At 48.3% G+C, this 18,788-nt stretch overlaps 1 protein-coding gene and 1 pseudogene across 1 annotated transcript; one reads left to right on the plus strand and one right to left on the minus strand.

Annotated features, from left to right (window-relative positions):
- Positions 1 to 5,949: 5,949 nt before the first annotated feature.
- LOC124024845 (36.4 kDa proline-rich protein-like) lies at positions 5,950 to 6,832 on the minus strand (the record flags this gene model as incomplete). Its single annotated transcript, XM_046338612.1, has 1 exon — positions 5,950 to 6,832. A coding segment is annotated over exon 1 (883 nt), but the record flags the coding sequence as incomplete, so codon positions are not given.
- Positions 6,833 to 14,921: 8,089 nt separating this feature from the next.
- LOC124024846 overlaps positions 14,922 to 18,788 on the plus strand; it is a 36,847-nt pseudogene continuing 32,980 nt past the window's right edge.

The following is an 18,788-nucleotide window of genomic DNA, read 5'->3' on the forward strand; positions in this document are numbered from 1 at the left end:
CTCTGTCGGTCTGCCCGCTCTCTTATTCTCTCTGTCTCTGTCTCTGTCTCTGTCTCTGTCTCTGTCTCTCTCTGTCTCCCTCTTCTCTCTGTCTCCCTCTTCTCTCTGTCTCCCTCTTCTCTCTGTCTGTCTCTGTCTCTGTCTCTGTCTCTCTCTGTCTCTGTCTCTCTCTGTCTCTCTGGCTCTGTCTCTCTCTGTCTCTGTCTCTGTCTCTCTCTGTCTCTCTCTCTGTCTCTCTCTCTGTCTCTGTCTCTGTCTCTGTCTGTCTCTCTCTCTCTCTCTCTCTCTCTCTCTCTCTCTCTCTCTCTCTCTCTCTCTGTCTCTGTCTCTCTCTGTCTCTGTCTCTGTCTCTCTGTCTCTGTCTAGATTAGGATAGAAGTTAGCACTGTGTTCTGTCTCTTCCTCTTCTCTCTGTCTCTCTCTCTGTCTCTGTCTCTCTCTCTGTCTCTGTCTCTGTCTCTGTCTCTCTCTGTCTCTGTCTCTGTCTAGATGAGGATAGAAGTTAGCACTGTGTCTCTGAGTTAGTTTCTCATTTCAACTGTGTAGGGAGGTTAAGCTAGGAGGGTGTTGTTGATGACATCTGTCTCTGTCTCTGTCTGTCTCTCTCTGTCTCTGTCTCTGTCTCTGTCTCTCTCTGTCTCTGTCTCTGTCTGTCTCTGTCTCTGTCTCTCTCTGTCTCTGTCTAGATGAGGATAGAAGTTAGCACTGTGTCTCTGAGTTAGTTTCTCATTTCACTGTGTAGGGAGGTTAAGCTAGGAGGGTGTTGTTGATGACATCTGATCTCCTCCTGAGACCTGCTTCATTTAACATGCTGCTGTGTCCCAATGCCACCCTATTCCCTTTATACACCACTACTTTAGGGCCCTGTCAGATGTACAGTAGTGCACTCTGTAGCAAACAGGTTGCCATTTGGGTTGCGGATAGTCTTCAGTACCAACACCAACCGTTTTTCATTTCCTCGTGACTGGCAAACACCACGACCTCCAGGTACAGCTACTGCCATCAATAAGCTGTTTAGAGATCTCAGTGGAACGCTGAGAGTTTGTGTGTGTGTGTGTGTGTGTGTGTGTGTGTGTGTGTGTGTGTGTGTGTGTGTGTAGTGTGTAGTGTGTAGTGTGTAGTGTGTGTGTAGTGTAAAGTGGATTATATCCTCCTGGCTGATTTATCCTACACATCACATGACTGTCAGAGTTTATATTTTCTCTTCCTGGTTCTCTGTTTACTTGTTCTGTCTCTTTCACTCCTTTTTTACTCCTCTTTCACTCCTTCTTCTCTCTGTCTCCCTCTTCCTCTTCTCTCTGTCTCCCTCTTCTCTCTGTCTCCCTCTTCCTCTTCTCTCTGTCTCCCTCTTCCTCTTCTCTGTCTCCCTCTTCTCTCTGTCTCCCTCTTCTCTCTGTCTCCCTCTTCTCTCTGTCTCCCTCTTCTCTCTGTCTCCCTCTTCTCTCTGTCTTCCTCTTCCTCTTCTCTCTGTCTCCCTCTTCTCTCTGTCTTCGTCTTCCTCTTCTCTCTGTCTCCCTCTTCCTCTTCTCTCTGTCTTACTCTTCCTCTTCTCTCTGTCTCCTCTTCTCTCTGTCTCCCTCTTCTCTCTGTCTCCCCTTCTCTCTGTCTCCCTCTTCCTCTTCTCTCTGTCTCCCTCTTCTCTCTGTCTCCTCTTCTCTCTGTCTCCCTCTTCTCTCTTCTCCTCTTCCTCTTCTCTCTGTCTCCCTCTTCTCTCTGTCTCCCTCTTCTCTCTGTCTCCCTCTTCTCTCTGTCTTCCTCTTCTCTCTGTCTCCCTCTTCTCTCTGTCTCCCTCTTCCTCTTCTCTCTGTCTCCTCTTCTCTCTGTCTCCCTCTTCTCTCTGTCTCCTCTTCTCTCTGTCTGTCTTCTCTCTGTCTCCCTCTTCTCTCTGTCTCCCTCTTCTCTCTGTCTCCTCTTCTCCTCTGTCTCCTCTTCTCTCTGTCTCCCTCTTCCTCTTCTCTCTGTCTCCCTCTTCCTCTTCTCTCTGTCTCCCTCTTCCGCTTCTCTCTGTCTCCCTCTTCCGCTTCTCTCTGTCTCCCTCTTCCCGCTTCTCTCTGTCTCCCTCTTCCGCTTCTCTCTGTCTCCCTCTTCCGCTCTCTCTCTGTCTTCCTCTTCCGCTTCTCTCTGTCTCCCTCTTCCGCTTCTCTCTCTCCTCTTCCGCTTTCTCTGTCTCCTCTTCTCTCTGTCTCCCTCTTCTCTCTGTCTCCCTCTTCTCTCTGTCTCCCTCTTCTCTCTGTCTCCCTCTTCTCTCTGTCTCCCTCTTCTCTCTGTCTCCCTCTTCTCTCTGTCTCCCTCTTCTCTCTGTCTCCCTCTTCTCTCTGTCTCCCTCTTCCTCTTCTCTCTGTATCCCTCTTTCTCTGTCTTCCTCTTCTCTCTGTCTCCTCTTCCTCTTCTTTCTGTCTCCCTCTTCCTCTTCTCTCTGTCTCCCTCTTCCGCTTCTCTCTGTCTCCCTCTTCCGCTTCTCTCTGTCTTCCTCTTCCGCTCTCTCTGTCTCCCTCTTCCGCTTCTCTCTGTCTCCCTCTTCCGCTTCTCTCTGTCTCCCTCTTCCGCTTCTCTCTGTCTCCCTCTTCCGCTTCTCTCTGTCTCCCTCTTCCCTCTCTCTGTCTCCCTCTTCCGCTTCTCTCTGTCTCCCTCTTCCGCTTCTCTGTCTCCCGCTTCTCTCTGTCTCCCTCTTCTCTCTGTCTCCCTCTTCTCTCTGTCTCCCCTCTTCTCTCTGTCTCCCTCTTCCTCTTCTCTCTGTCTCCCTCTTCTCTCTGTCTCCCCTCTTCTCTCTGTCTCCCTCTTCCTCTTCTCTCTGTCTCCTCTTCCTCTTCTCTCTGTATCCCTCTTCTCTCTGTCTTCCTCTTCCTCTTCTTTCTGTCTCCCTCTTCCTCTTCTCTCTGTCTTCCTCTTCTCTCTGTCTCCCTCTTCTCTCTGTCTCCCTCTTCTCTCTGTCTCCCTCTTCCTCTTCTCTCTGTCTCCCTCTTCTCTCTGTCTCCCTCTTCTCTCTGTCTCCCTCTTCCTCTTCTCTCTGTCTCCCTCTTCCTCTTCTCTCTGTATCCCTCTTCTCTCTGTCTTCCTCTTCCTCTTCTTTCTGTCTCCTCTTCCTCTTCTCTCTGTCTTCCTCTTCTCTCTGTCTTCCTCTTCTCTCTGTCTCCCTCTTCTCTCTGTCTCCTCTTCCTCTTCTCTCTGTCTCCCTCTTCTCTCTGTCTCCCTCTTCCTCTTCTCTCTGTCTCCCTCTTCCTCTTCTCTCTGTATCCCTCTTCTCTCTGTCTTCCTCTTCCTCTTCTTTCTGTCTCCCTCTTCCTCTTCTCTCTGTCTCCCTCTTCCACTTCTCTCTGTCTCCCTCTTCCGCTTCTCTCTGTCTTCCTCTTCCGCTTCTCTCTGTCTCCCTCTTCCGCTTCTCTCTGTCTCCCTCTTCCGCTTCTCTCTGTCTCCTCTTCCGCTTCTCTCTGTCTCCCTCTTCCGCTTCTCTCTGTCTCCCTCTTCCGCTTCTCTCTGTCTCCCTCTTCCGCTTCTCTCTGTCTCCCTCTTCCGCTTCTCTCTGTCTCCCTCTTCCGCTTCTCTCTGTCTCCCTCTTCTCTCTGTCTCCCTCTTCTCTCTGTCTCCCTCTTCTCTCTGTCTCCCTCTTCTCTCTGTCTCCCTCTTCCTCTTCTCTCTGTCTCCCTCTTCTCTCTGTCTCCCTCTTCTCTCTGTCTCCCTCTTCCTCTTCTCTCTGTCTCCTCTTCCTCTTCTCTCTGTCTCCCTCTTCTCTCTGTCTTCCTCTTCTCTCTGTCTCCCTCTTCCTCTTCTTTCTGTCTCCCTCTTCCTCTTCTCTCTGTCTCCCTCTTCTCTCTGTCTCCCTCTTCTCTCTGTCTCCCTCTTCCTCTTCCTCTTCTCTCTGTCTCCCTCTTCCTCTTCTCTCTGTCTTCCTCTTCTCTCTGTCTCCCTCTTCCTCTTCTCTCTGTCTCCCTCTTCCTCTTCTCATCTCTTCATCCCTTCATATGAAGAGGATGAACAGTGTTTGGGTCATCACCATGCTAATGTGGGGTGGAGACCTGACACACACACACCAAACTCTCCCCTCTCTCTCTTCTCTTTCTCTCTCTCCTCTCTCCTCTCTCCTTTCTCCTCTGTCTCTCTCCTCCGTCTCTCTGGGTGGGTAATTTCAGATTTGGGAAGACGTTAATACTGTATCTCTCTGAGATAGCCGCCCTACACAGTTGAAATGAGAAACTAAGATAGGAGGGTGTTGTGTCTCTCTCTCCTCCTGCATGTGTTTGATCAGGTTTATTGAGACAGACTACTCCAGTTACATTAACACATACAACCATGACATGTCAGAGATCTTACACACATACTGAATACAACCATGACATGTCAGAGATCTTACACACATACTGAATACAACCATGACATGTCAGAGATCTTAGACACATACTGAATACAACCATGACATGTCAGAGATCTTACACACATACTGAATACAACCATGACATGTCAGAGATCTTACACACATACTGAATACAACCATGACATGTCAGAGATCTTAGACACAGACTGAAGACAACCATGACATGTCAGAGATCTTACACACATACTGAATACAACCATGACATGTCAGAGATCTTAGACACAGACTGAAGACAACCATGACATGTCAGAGATCTGATCTTACACACATACTGAAGACAACCATGACATGTCAGAGATCTTACACACATACTGAATACAACCATGACATGTCAGAGATCTTAGACACAGACTGAAGACAACCATGACATGTCAGAGATCTTAGACACAGACTGAAGACAACCATGACATGTCAGAGATCTTAGACACACAGAGAGAGATACAACTGAAGACTGAATCTCCTTAATTCCCTGTGAACGTACCGGTCTTCTATCAGGGACTTGGGATGAGTCCCACATGGCGCCCCGAATCCCTATCTAGGCCACTACTTCATAATCACATTTAATTGGTCGCGTACCTATTTCATTTTTAAAATAAATTCAGCCTTTATTTAAAGAGGCAAATCTGTTAAGAACAAATTCTTATTTACAAAGATGCCCTACTCCCCCTAAAACCTGGACGACGCTGGGCAGTGTGTGATACTGCCTGGGGACTGTAGTGAGACCTCTTGCACTGGGATGCAGTGCCTTAGACTCCTGCGCCACTCAGATGTTATCGCAAGTGCAGAGTAATGCTGGTGTTTCTATCTCCAACAGTGTAGTAATGCTGGTGTTTCTGTCTCCAACAGTGTAGTAATGCTGGTGTTTATAGCTCCAACAGTATAGTAATGCTGGTGTTTCTAGCTCCAACAGTGTAGTAATGCTGGTGTTTCTGTCTCCAACAGTGTAGTAATGCTGGTGTTTCTAGCTCCAACAGTGTAGTAATGCTGGTGTTTCTGTCTCCAACAGTGTAGTAATGCTGGTGTTTCTAGCTCCAACAGTGTAGTAATGCTGGTGTTTCTAGCTCCAACAGTGTAGTAATGCTGGTGTTTCTATCTCCAACAGTGTAGTAATGCTGGTGTTTATAGCTCCAACAGTGTAGTAATGCTGGTGTTTCTAGCTCCAACAGTGTAGTAATGCTGGTGTTTCTAGCTCCAACAGTGTAGTAATGCTGGTGTTTCTAGCTCCAACAGTGTAGTAATGCTGGTGTTTCTAGCTCCAACAGTGTAGTAATGCTGGTGTTTCTAGCTCCAACAGTGTAGTAATGCTGGTGTTTCTAGCTCCAACAGTGTAGTAATGCTGGTGTTTCTAGCTCCAACAGTGTAGTAATGCTGGTGTTTCTGTCTCCAACAGTGTAGTAATGCTGGTGTTTCTAGCTCCAACAGTGTAGTAATGTTGGTGTTTCTAGCTCCAACAGTGTAGTAATGCTGGTGTTTCTATCTCCAACAGTGTGGTAATGTTGATGTTTCTATCTCCAACAGTGTAGTAATGTTGGTGTTTCTGTCTCCAACAGTGTAGTAATGCTGGTGTTTATAGCTCCAACAGTGTAGTAACGGATAGGAGGGCGAGGATAGGAAGGTGAGGATAGGAGGGTAAGGATAGGGCGGTGAGGATAGGACGGTGAGGATAGGAGGGTGAGGATGATGGGAGGGTAGGAGGATGGGAGGGTAGGAGGATGGGAGGGTAGGCGCCAGACGATAGGAGGGTAGGAGGGCGAGGACAGGAGGGTGAGGATAGGAGGGAAAGGATTGGAGGGTAGGAGGGTGAGGATAGGAGGGTGAGGATGAGGGAGGGCGAGGATAGGAGGGCGAGGATAGGAGGGCGAGGATAGGGAGGGCGAGGATAGGAGGGCGAGGATAGGGAGGGCGAGGATAGGAGGGCGAGGATAGGAGGGCGAGGATAGGAGGGCGAGGATAGGAGGGCGAGGATAGGAGGGCGAGGATAGGAGGGCGAGGATAGGAGGGCGAGGATAGGAGGGCGAGGATAGGAGGGCGAGGGTAGGAGGGCGAGGGTAGGAGGGCGAGGATAGGAGGGCGAGGATAGGAGGGCGAGGATAGGAGGGCGAGGATAGGAGGGCGAGGATAGGAGGGCGAGGATAGGAGGGCGAGGATAGGAGGGCGAGGATAGGAGGGCGAGGATAGGAGGGCGAGGATAGGAGGGAGAGGGTAGGAGGGCGAGGATAGGAGGATAGGAGGGAGATGATAGGAGGGTAGGAGGGTGAGGATAGGAGGGCGAGGATAGGAGGGCGAGGATAGGAGGGCGAGGATAGGAGGGTAGGAGGGCGAGGATAGGAGGGTAGGAGGGCGAGGATAGAACGATAGAGGGCGAGGGTAGGAGGGTAGAAGGGCGAGGGTAGGAGGGCGAGGATAGGAGGGCGAGGATAGGAGGGCGATGATAGTAGGAGGGGGGCGGATGGTTGTGTGCATGCGTAGAAAACATACATGCAAATTTCAAATTCTTTGACCTCTCAGAGAGGGTCTTCCTCGAGCCCTAGCAACAGTCACCTCTGGATAACCTTGACAACAAGCTGAGCTGTGTCTCTAAAGCATGTCAGTAAAGGTTGTTGTCTAACTCCCCGTCTCTTCAAGTTCTCTTGTCTGACGTTGTGTTTTACAGAGCCTTTTATTGGAAATACAAAGCTCTGGGGATTTGTCATGCATGTCTGATTTGGACAGTGTTCTGAGCTCTCAGTGAGGTGTGAGGGTGTGAGGTCTGAGCTCTGGAAAAAAAGATAAGTGTTAGCTCCTCGGTAGAGAGGGAGATGGGGTGGTGAGGGAAATATAAAAAGAAGGGAGAGGCAGGGAGAGGAGGAGAGAGACAGGATGATGAGGGATAGGGAGAGACAGGATGATGAGGCAGGAGGGTGAGGGGGAGGCAGGAGGATGAGGGAGAGACGGGGAGAGGCAGGAGGATGAGGGAGAGGCAGGGAGAGGAGGAGAGAGACAGTATGATGAGGGAGAGGGAGAGGCAGGAGGATGAGGGAGAGACAGGGAGAGGAGGAGAGAGACAGTATGATGAGGGAGAGGGAGAGACAGGATGATGAGGGAGAGGCAGGAGGGTGGGGGAGAGGCAGGGAGAGGCAGGAGGGTGAGGGGGAGGCAGGAGGATGAGGGAGAGACAGGGAGAGGCAGGAGGATGAGGGAGAGGCAGGAGGATGAGGGAGAGGCAGGAGGATGAGGGAGAGGCAGGAGGATGAGGGAGAGGCAGGAGGATGAGGGAGAGGCAGGAGGATGAGGGAGAGGCAGGAGGATGAGGGAGAGGCAGGAGGATGAGGGAGAGGCAGGAGGATGAGGGAGAGGCAGGAGGATGAGGGAGAGGCAGGAGGATGAGGGAGAGGCAGGAGGATGAGGGAGAGGCAGGAGGATGAGGGAGAGGCAGGAGGATGAGGGAGAGGCAGGAGGGTGAGGGTAGAGATGGAGGGTGAGGGTAGAGATGGGGGTTGAGGGGTAGAGATGGGGGTTGAGGGGTAGAGATGGGGGTTGAGGGGTAGAGATGGGGGTTGAGGAAGAGATGGAGGGGAAAGAGGGAGACGGGTGATAATGGGGAGGGAGGGAGAGAGAGGAGGAAGAATGAGAGGAGGACAGCGGTTGTCAGTTATTCCTAGTCCTAATTTTGGAGCAAGGCCATGTTGCTATGAGACAAGGGGTGCATAGTAATTAACATGTCTGGTGTTGTCTCTTAAGTGTTGGGATCAGTTCTCTGTGCTGCTCCGAGACAGAGTGGGAGGGTGGGTGTTCTCGCTTGTGTGTGTGTGTGTGTGTGTGTGTGTGTGTGTGTGTGTGTGTGTGTGTGTGTGTGTGTGTGTGTGTGTGTGTGTGTGTGTGTGTGTGTGTGTGTGTGTGTGTGTGTGGTGGTGGGTCGAGTCCCAACTAGAACGGTTTGAGTCTCGAGTCGAGTCCCAACTAGAACGGTTTGAGTCTCGAGTCGAGTCCCAACTAGAACGGTTTGAGTCTCGAGTCGAGTCCCAACTAGAACGGTTTGAGTCTCGAGTCGAGTCCCAACTAGAACGGTTTGAGTCTCGAGTCGAGTCCCAACTAGAACGGTTTGAGTCTCGAGTCGAGTCCCAACTAGAACGGTTTGAGTCTCGAGTCGAGTCCCAACTAGAACGGTTTGAGTCTCGAGTCGAGTCCCAACTAGAACGGTTTGAGTCTCGAGTCGAGTCCCAACTAGAACGGTTTGAGTCTCGAGTCGAGTCCCAACTAGAACGGTTTGAGTCTCGAGTCGAGTCCCAACTAGAACGGTTTGAGTCTCGAGTCGAGTCCCAACTAGAACGGTTTGAGTCTCGAGTCGAGTCCCAACTAGAACGGTTTGAGTCTCGAGTCGAGTCCCAACTAGAACGGTTTGAGTCTCGAGTCGAGTCCAAGTCGTACGTTTTTTTCAAGTAAAATAAACGACACATTCAAATAGCTTGTTCAATTACACATCTGTGTCTATGTATTGATGCTACCAGACAGACATTCTCATTATTTTGTCTACAACATATTTTGAATACGTCATAATACATTTGAACAGATTCCAAATGCAGCTTCATCTTCATTTCATACTGAAGACGAGGAGGTCTGGTCTAGTAATTGTTGCCTCATTGCTGCTGAGCTTCAAGGTCAACAGTTCATATCCTGGATCCCCAAACAGTTTGTAGAGCTGAGTATTTACTATGAGTATTTACTATGAGTATTTACTATGAGTATTTACTATGAGTATTTACTATGAGTATTTACTATGAGTATTTACTATGTGTATTTACTATGAGTATTTACTATGAGTATTTACTATGAGTATTTACTATGTGTATTTACTATGTGTATTTACTATGAGTATTTACTATGTGTATTTACTATGAGTATTTACTATGAGTATTTACTATGCCAATCCTCTCGCTGTAAATCTGTTGGTCTCAAACGTTTTTCACCCCACCCCACCCCACCCCACCCCACCCCCAAAGAGGAGGTTCACAACCCCCCCACCCCACCGCACCCCCAAAGGGGAGGTTCGCGACCCCGGTGCACAACCCCCCCCACCCCACCCCCAAAGGGTGGTTTGCGACCCCGGTGCACAACCCCCCACCCCACCCCACCCCCAAAGGGGTGGTTCGCGACCCCGGTGCACAATCGCTGCCCAAATGTAGCCTGCCATTGCAGCCATAAACAGCAACGCATTTTCAAACTGCAGGACACCGACGTAAACTACATTTTGAGATGGAAGTCATTCATGTTAGCAGCCAATATCAACTAGGGATATGATGTCACTTCTCTGGGGTCCAACAGGATAATACACCCTACCTTTCCTGTATGCAGTGGAGATTGAAAGACAAAGAAAGCACAGTCTGTCTTCAACTTGCCTGTCACTTTGGAGGGCCAGCCTGCCTGCCTGCCTGCCTGCCTGCCTGCCTGCCCGCCCGCCTGCCCGCCCACCTGCCCGCCCACCCACCCACCCGCCCACCCTCATCCTCCTGCCTCTCCTAGTGTGATGTTACAGCTGTCTTCAGACATACAGCCAGTAACCAGCCAAACTAGGTCTGTCTTCAGACATACAGCCAGTAACCAGCCAAACTAGGTCTGTCTTCAGACATACAGCCAGTAACCAGCCAAACTAGGTCTGTCTTCAGACATACAGCCAGTAACCAGCCAAACTAGGTCTGTCTTCAGACATACAGCCAGTAACCAGCCGAACTAGGTCTGTCTTCAGACATACAGCCAGTAACCAGCCGAACTAGGTCTGTCTTCAGACATACAGCCAGTAACCAGCCAAACTAGGTCTGTCTTCAGACATACAGCCAGTAACCAGCCAAACTAGGTCTGTCTTCAGACATACAGCCAGTAACCAGCCAAACTAGGTCTGTCTTCAGACATACAGCCAGTAACCAGCCAAACTAGGTCTGTCTTCAGACATACAGCCAGTAACCAGCCAAACTAGGTCTGTCTTCAGACATACAGCCAGTAACCAGCCAAACTAGGTCTGTCTTCAGACATACAGCCAGTAACCAGCCAAACTAGGTCTGTCCTCAGACATACAGCCAGTAACCAGCCAAACTAGGTCTGTCTTCAGACATACAGCCAGTAACCAGCCAAACTAGGTCTGTCTTCAGACATACAGCCAGTAACCAGCCAAACTAGGTCTGTCCTCAGACATACAGCCAGTAACCAGCCAAACTAGGTCTGTCTTCAGACATACAGCCAGTAACCAGCCAAACTAGGTCTGTCTTCAGACATACAGCCAGTAACCAGCCAAACTAGGTCTGTCTTCAGACATACAGCCAGTAACCAGCCAAACTAGGTCTGTCTTCAGACATACAGCCAGTAACCAGCCAAACTAGGTCTGTCTTCAGACATACAGCCAGTAACCAGCCAAACTAGGTCTGTCTTCAGACATACAGCCAGTAACCAGCCAAACTAGGTCTGTCTTCAGACATACAGCCAGTAACCAGCCAAACTAGGTCTGTCTTCAGACATACAGCCAGTAACCAGCCAAACTAGGTCTGTCTTCAGACATACAGCCAGTAACCAGCCAAACTAGGTCTGTCTTCAGACATACAGCCAGTAACCAGTAACCAAACTAGGTCTGTCTTCAGACATACAGCCAGTAACCAGCCAAACTAGGTCTGTCTTCAGACATACAGCCAGTAACCAGCCAAACTAGGTCTGTCTTCAGACATACAGCCAGTAACCAGCCAAACTAGGTCTGTCTTCAGACATACAGCCAGTAACCAGCCAAACTAGGTCTGTCTGAAATATGAATGTGATCAATGAATTAGCTGGGTAGACTAATGTTATCGCTCTGGCCGAGATGTGTCCGTAGTGGATTGATAAACTGTATGGATTACTTTCTTTAATTATGGGTCATTTAAACGTAGGCATATTGTAGAAAATGAAACGAGAGCTGTTGTCTGGAGACTCGTCTGGAGACTCGTCTGGAGACTCGTCTGGAGACTCATCTGGAGACTCATCTGGGTCTGCTGTCTGGAGACTCATCTGGATCTGCTGTCTGGAGACTCATCTGGGTCTGCTGTCTGGAGACTCACCTGGAGACTCATCTGGAGACTCATCTGGGTCTGCTGTCTGGAGACTCATCTGGAGACTCATCTGGGTCTGCTGTCTGGAGACTCACCTGGAGACTCATCTGGGTCTGCTGTCTGGAGACTCATCTGGAGACTCATCTGGGTCTGCTGTCTGGAGACTCACCTGGAGACTCATCTGGGTCTGCTGTCTGGAGACTCACCTGGAGACTCATCTGGAGACTCATCTGGGTCTGCTGTCTGGAGACTCATCTGGAGACTCATCTGGGTCTGCTGTCTGGAGACTCACCTGGAGACTCATCTGGGTCTGCTGTCTGGAGACTCACCTGGAGACTCATCTGGGTCTGCTGTCTGGAGACTCATCTGGGTCTGCTGTCTGGAGACTCACCTGGAGACTCATCTGGAGACTCATCTGGGTCTGCTGTCTGGAGACTCATTCAGTTTCATACTCGTGACCCACTTTGAGAAGCACTGCGCCTGTCACCTGATCTGTATTGATTGACAGTTTTCTGGTCCAATCAGAGGGCCGACTGTGCATTTCACTAATCAATCTGTTGCAGGTTTATTTGTATTTTTTTTGCAATGTGCAATGCAGCGGCTGATATCTCTGGTGGCGCGGAGAGTAATCCTTGAGACTGGGCCACAAAATGGGTGACAAAATGTTACAAAACCTGGCTACAGAATTTCAAGTCGAAGTCAAAGTCCCCAAGTCTCAAGTCCCCAAGTCTCAAGTCATCAGTCTCAAGTCATCGGTCTCAAGTCCCCAAGTCTCAAGTCATCAGTCTCAAGTCATCAGTCTCAAGTCAAAGTCAAAGTCCCCAAGTCTTGAGTCTCCCAGTCTCAAGTCATCGAATGTGTGACTCGAGTCAGACTCGAGTCCAAGTCATGTGACTCGAGTCCACAACTCTGGAGGTTTCTGTGTTGTCATACACACCCTGGGACCCTTCTCCTTACCAGTAGATTATTCATCTATATCAGTTTCATCAATCACGCTCCTTACCATATCAGTCACAGTGACTCACTTCTCTCCCGGAAACACTGGCTCTGTCCCAAATAGCACCCTATTCCCTATATAGTGGTACTACTATAGACCAGAGCCCTATTCCCTATATAGTGGTACTGCTATAGACCAGGGCCCTATTCCCTATATAGTGGTACTACTATAGACCAGAGCCCTATTCCCTATATAGTGGTACTGCTATAGACCAGGGCCCTATTCCCTATATAGTGGTACTACTATAGACCAGAGCCCTATTCCCTATATAGTGCACTACTTTAGACCAGGGCCCTCAGGACCATTTAGGAGGCAGTCTATCATTAGACTATTAATACATGTAATTATGCTACAGTAACAGGCCTGTTAAACAGCTACTAGTTTAACAACTGGACTACACTGTAACCGAGAAGGGCTTGTGTCCCAAATGACTCCCTATTCCCTATATAGTGCACTACTTTAGACCAGAGTTCTATAGGGCTCTGGTCAAAAGTAGTGCACTATATAGGGAATAGGGTGCCTTTTGGGATACAGGCTTGGGAGTCGTAATGACCATTATATGGGTCAGTGGGCTGTGTGGACACGTGCATACTGGACATAGTTGGAGGCAGGGTGTGTGTGTGTGTGTGTGTGTGTGTGTGTGTGTGTGTGTGTGTGTGTGTGTGTGTGTGTGTGTGTGTGTGTGTGTGTGTGTGTGTGTGTGTGTGTGTGTGTGTGTGCATAAAGCCTCTAATGGTCCTGATATTACTCTGTTCCTCTTCAGATTACATAAAGCCTCTAATGGTCCTGATATTACTCTGTTCCTCTTCAGATTACATAAAGCCTCTAATGGTCCTGATATTACTCTGTTCCTCTTCAGATTACATAAAGCCTCTAATGGCCCTGATATTACTCTGTTCCTCTTCAGATTACATAAAGCCTCTAATGGTCCTGATATTACTCTGTTCCTCTTCAGATTACATAAAGCCTCTAATGGTCCTGATATTACTCTGTTCCTCTTCAGATTACATAAAGCCTCTAATGTTCCTGATATTACTCTGTTCCTCTTCAGATTACATAAAGCCTCTAATGGTCCTGATATTACTCTGTTCCTCTTCAGATTACATAAAGCCTCTAATGGTCCTGATATTACTCTGTTCCTCTTCAGATTACATAAAGCCTCTAATGGCCCTGATATTACTCTGTTCCTCTTCAGATTACATAAAGCCTCTAATGGTCCTGATATTACTCTGTTCCTCTTCAGATTACATAAAGCAATGGCCCTGATATTACTCTGTTCCTCTTCAGATTACATAAAGCCTCTAATGGTCCTGATATTACTCTGTTCCTCTTCAGATTACATAAAGCCTCTAATGGTCCTGATATTACTCTGTTCCTCTTCAGATTACATAAAGCCTCTAATGGTCCTGATATTACTCTGTTCCTCTTCAGATTACATAAAGCCTCTAATGGCCCTGATATTACTCTGTTCCTCTTCAGATTACATAAAGCCTCTAATGGTCCTGATATTACTCTGTTCCTCTTCAGATTACATAAAGCCTCTAATGGTCCTGATATTACTCTGTTCCTCTTCAGATTACATAAAGCCTCTAATGGCCCTGATATTACTCTGTTCCTCTTCAGATTACATAAAGCCTCTAATGGTCCTGATATTACTCTGTTCCTCTTCAGATTACATAAAGCCTCCAGCTCTTTCTCTTGTCATTGTGTTACTATGGAAATGTTTCTCTCTTTCTCTTGTCATTGTGTTACTATGGAAATGTTTCTCTCTTTCTCTTGTCATTGTGTTACTATGGAAATGTTTCTCTCTTTCTCTTGTCATTGTGTTACTATGGAAATGTTTCTCTCTTTCTCTTGTCATTGTGTTACTATGGAAATGTTTATATCTTTCTCTGGAGTTCAGAAGGGAAGGAGTCTGTTAACAGAAGTGTGGTTTATTTAGGGGTTTTTTGCCCAAAAAGCAAATTGAGTTATTTCACTTTTACTTTGATTTCTGATGCTGAATAAGAGCTTGATCTTTGGCCAGAGTTGTATTGTAGAAGCTAAACGGTTAGCTTCACTTCTGAATCTTGTACAAGAAGATTATTTTAGATGTACTGAGAGAATTAAATGGGGAGGGACCTACCTGAATTTATCCAAAAGAAACTCTTGTTTTAGTGTTTGGACTAATGATTACACCCCAGGTGTGCACATGCAAAACTGTGGCCCACTGAGGTTTCCCAAAACTGTGGCCCAAACTGGTTTCCCAAACTGGCTGCCAACTGAGGTGTCCCAAACTGGTGTCCCAAACTGGTTTCCCAAACGGGCTGCCAACTGAGGTGTCCCAAACTGGTTTCCCAAACTGGTTTCCCAAACTGGCTGCCAACTGAGGTGTCCCAACTGAGGTGTCCCAAACTGGTTTCCCAAACTGGCTGCCAACTGAGGTGTCCCAAACTGGTTTCCCAAACTGGCTGCCAACTGAGGTGTCCCAAACTGGTTTCCCAAACTGTTTGTGCTTTGACCCGATTCCATGTCCCTGTGGCCCAGCAAGGCCCGTACCCCCTCAAGCTGCTCCAGGGGCACTACCGCATCTCCTACTAACGTGTCATTTCCTGTCTCCCTTCAGGTGATCATCAACAGCACCATCACCCCAAACATGACCTTCACCAAGACGTCCCAGAAGTTTGGCCAATGGGCTGACAGCAGAGCAAACACAGTGTTCGGACTGGGGTTCGCCTCCGAGCAGCAGCTGGCCAAGGTACTGATTTTCTGTTACAATTTTAAAAGACAAAGCTATTCCATCACTACTGTTAAGATATAGCTGTTCCGTCACTACCGGCAACATAAAGCCATTCCGTCACTACCGGCAACATAAAGCCATTCCGTCACTACCGGCAACATAAAGCCATTCCGTCACTCCCGGCAACATAAAGCCATTCCGTCACTCCCGGCAACATAAAGCCATTCCGTCACTACCGGCAACATAAAGCCATTCCGTCACTCCCGGCAACATAAAGCCATTCCGTCACTACCGGCAACATAAAGCCATTCCGTCACTACCGGCAACATAAAGCCATTCCGTCACTACCGGCAACATAAAGCCATTCCGTCACTCCCGGCAACATAAAGCCATTCCGTCACTCCCGGCAACATAAAACCATTCCGTCACTACCGGCAACATAAGGCCATTCCGTCACTACCGGCAACATAAAGCCATTCCGTCACTACCGGCAACATAAAGCCATTCCGTCACTACCGGCAACATAAAGCCATTCCGTCACTACCGGCAACATAAAACCATTCCGTCACTACCGGCAACATAAGACCATTCCGTCACTACCGGCAACATAAAGCCAACTACCGGCAACATAAAGCCATTCCGTCACTACCGGCAACATAAAGCCATTCCGTCACTACCGGCAACATAAAACCATTCCGTCACTACCGGCAACATAAAGCCATTCCGTCACTACCGGCAACATAAAACCATTCCGTCACTACCGGCAACATAAAGCCATTCCGTCACGACCTCTGTGTTTGTTTGGTCCAGTATTTGTTGTTGTTGTTTGGGAACCACCTTGGATATGAGTTGATTAATCATCTCATGGGATTTTATCCTTCACATATTTTACAATGAATAAATAGTAGATAGTCTAGTTTGTCCCTGAGCTCATCATGTCAGAGTAACTCACCTCATCTCCACCATGGTTACATCCCAACGGCACCCTATTCTCTTTATAGTGCACTACTTTAGACTAAGGCCTATAGGGGTGATGGTGCACTACTTTAGACTAAGGCCTATAGGGGTGATGGTGCACTACTGTTGACTAAGGCCTATAGGGGTGATGGTGCACTACTTTAGACTAAGGTCTATAGGGGTGATGGTGGACTACTTTAGACTAAGGCCTATAGGGGTGATGGTGGACTACTTTAGACTAAGGCCTATAGGGGTGATGGTGCACTACTTTAGACTAAGGCCTATAGGGGTGATGGTGCACTACTTTAGACTAAGGTCTATAGGGGTGATGGTGGACTACTTTAGACTAAGGCCTATAGGAGTGATGGTGGACTACTTTAGACTAAGGCCTATAGGGGTGATGGTGCACTACAGCTAGACTAAGGCCTATAGGGGTGATGGTGCACTACTTTAGACTAAGGCCTATAGGGGTGATGGTGCACTACTTTAGACTAAGGTCTATAGGGGTGATGGTGCACTACTTTAGACTAAGGTCTATAGGGGTGATGGTGCACTACTTTAGACTAAGGCCTATAGGGGTGATGGTGCACTACTTTAGACTAAGGCCTATAGGGGTGATGGTGCACTACTTTAGACTAAGGCCTATAGGGGTGATGGTGCACTACTTTAGACTAAGGCCTATAGGGGTGATGGTGCACTACTTTAGACTAAGGCCTATAGGGGTGATGGTGCACTACTTTAGACTAAGGCCTATAGGGGTGATGGTGCACTACTTTAGACTAAGGCCTATAGGGGTGATGGTGCACTACTTTAGACTAAGGCCTATAGGGGTGATGGTGCACTACTTTAGACTAAGGCCTATAGGGGTGATGGTGCACTACTTTAGACTAAGGCCTATAGGGGTGATGGTGCACTACTTTAGACTAAGGCCTATAGGGGTGATGGTGCACTACTTTAGACTAAGGCCTATAGGGGTGATGGTGCACTACTTTAGACTAAGGCCTATAGGGGTGATGGTGCACTACTTTAGACTAAGGCCTATAGGGGTGATGGTGCACTACTTTGACTAAGGCCTATAGGGTGATGATGGTAAGGCCTATAGGGGTGACTACTTTAGACTAAGGCCTATAGGGGTGATGGTGGACTACTTTAGACTAAGGTCTATAGGGGTGATGGTGCACTACTTTAGACTAAGGCCTATAGGGGTGATTGTGGACTACTTTAGACTAAGGCCTATAGGGGTGATGGTGCACACTAAGGCCTATAGGGGTGATGGTGGACTACTTTAGACTAAGGCCTATAGGGGTGATGGTGCACTACTTTAGACTAAGGCCTATAGGGGTGAGCACTACTTTAGACTAAGGCCTATAGGGGTGATGGTGCACTACTTTAGACTAAGGCCTATAGGGGTGATGGTGCACTACTTTAGACTAAGGCCTATAGGGGTGATGGTGCACTACTTTAGACTAAGGCCTATAGGGTGATGGTGCACTACTTTAGACTAAGGCCTATAGGGGTGATGGTCACTACTGTTGACTAAGGCCTATAGGGGTGATGGTGCACTACTTTAGACTAAGGCCTATAGGGGTGATGGTGCACTACTTTAGACTAAGGCCTATAGGGGTGATGGTGCACTACTTTAGACTAAGGCCTATAGGGGTGATGGTGCACTACTTTAGACTAAGGCCTATAGGGGTGATGGTGCACTACTTTAGACTAAGGCCTATAAGGTAAGGCCTATAGGGGTGATGGTGCACTACTTTAGACTAAGGCCTATAGGGGTGATGGTGCACTACTTTAGACTAAGGCCTATAGGGGTGATGGTGCACTACTTTAGACTAAGGCCTATAGGGGTGATGGTGCACTACTTTAGACTAAGGCCTATAGGGGTGATGTGCACTACTTTAGACTACTTTGAGACTAAGGCCTATAGGGGTGATGGTGCACTACTTTAGACTAAGGCCTATAGGGGTGATGGTGCACTACTTTAGACTAAGGCCTATAGGGGTGATGGTGCACTACTTTAGACTAAGGCCTATAGGGGTGATGGTGCACTACTTTAGACTAAGGCCTATAGGGGTGATGGTGCACTACTTTAGACTAAGGCCTATAGGGGTGATGGTGCACTACTTTAGACTAAGGCCTATAGGGGTGATGGTGCACTACTTTAGACTAAGGCCTATAGGGGTGATGGTGCACTACTTTAGACTAAGGCCTATAGGGGTGATGGTGCACTACTTTAGACTAAGGCCTATAGGGGTGATGGTGCACTACTTTAGACTAAGGCCTATAGGGGTGATGGTGCACTACTTTAGACTAAGGCCTATAGGGGTGATGGTGACACTACTAAGGCCTATAGGGGTGATGGTGGACTAAGGCCTATAGGGGTGATGGTGCACTACTTTAGACTAAGGCCTATAGGGGTGATGGTGCACTACTTTAGACTAAGGCCTATAGGGGTGATGGCACTACTTTAGACTAAGGCCTATAGGGGTGATGGTGCACTACTTTAGACTAAGGCCTATAGGGGTGATGGTGCACTACTTTAGACTAAGGCCTATAGGGGTGATGGTGCACTACTTTAGACTAAGGCCTATAGGGGTGATGGTGCACTACTTTAGACTAAGGCCTATAGGGGTGATGGTGCACTACTTTAGACTAAGGCCTATAGGGGTGATGGTGCACTACTTTAGACTAAGG

The sequence above is a fragment of the Oncorhynchus gorbuscha genome, unplaced genomic scaffold (genome assembly GCF_021184085.1).
Source record: "Oncorhynchus gorbuscha isolate QuinsamMale2020 ecotype Even-year unplaced genomic scaffold, OgorEven_v1.0 Un_scaffold_2032, whole genome shotgun sequence".
Lineage (NCBI taxonomy): Eukaryota > Metazoa > Chordata > Actinopteri > Salmoniformes > Salmonidae > Oncorhynchus > Oncorhynchus gorbuscha.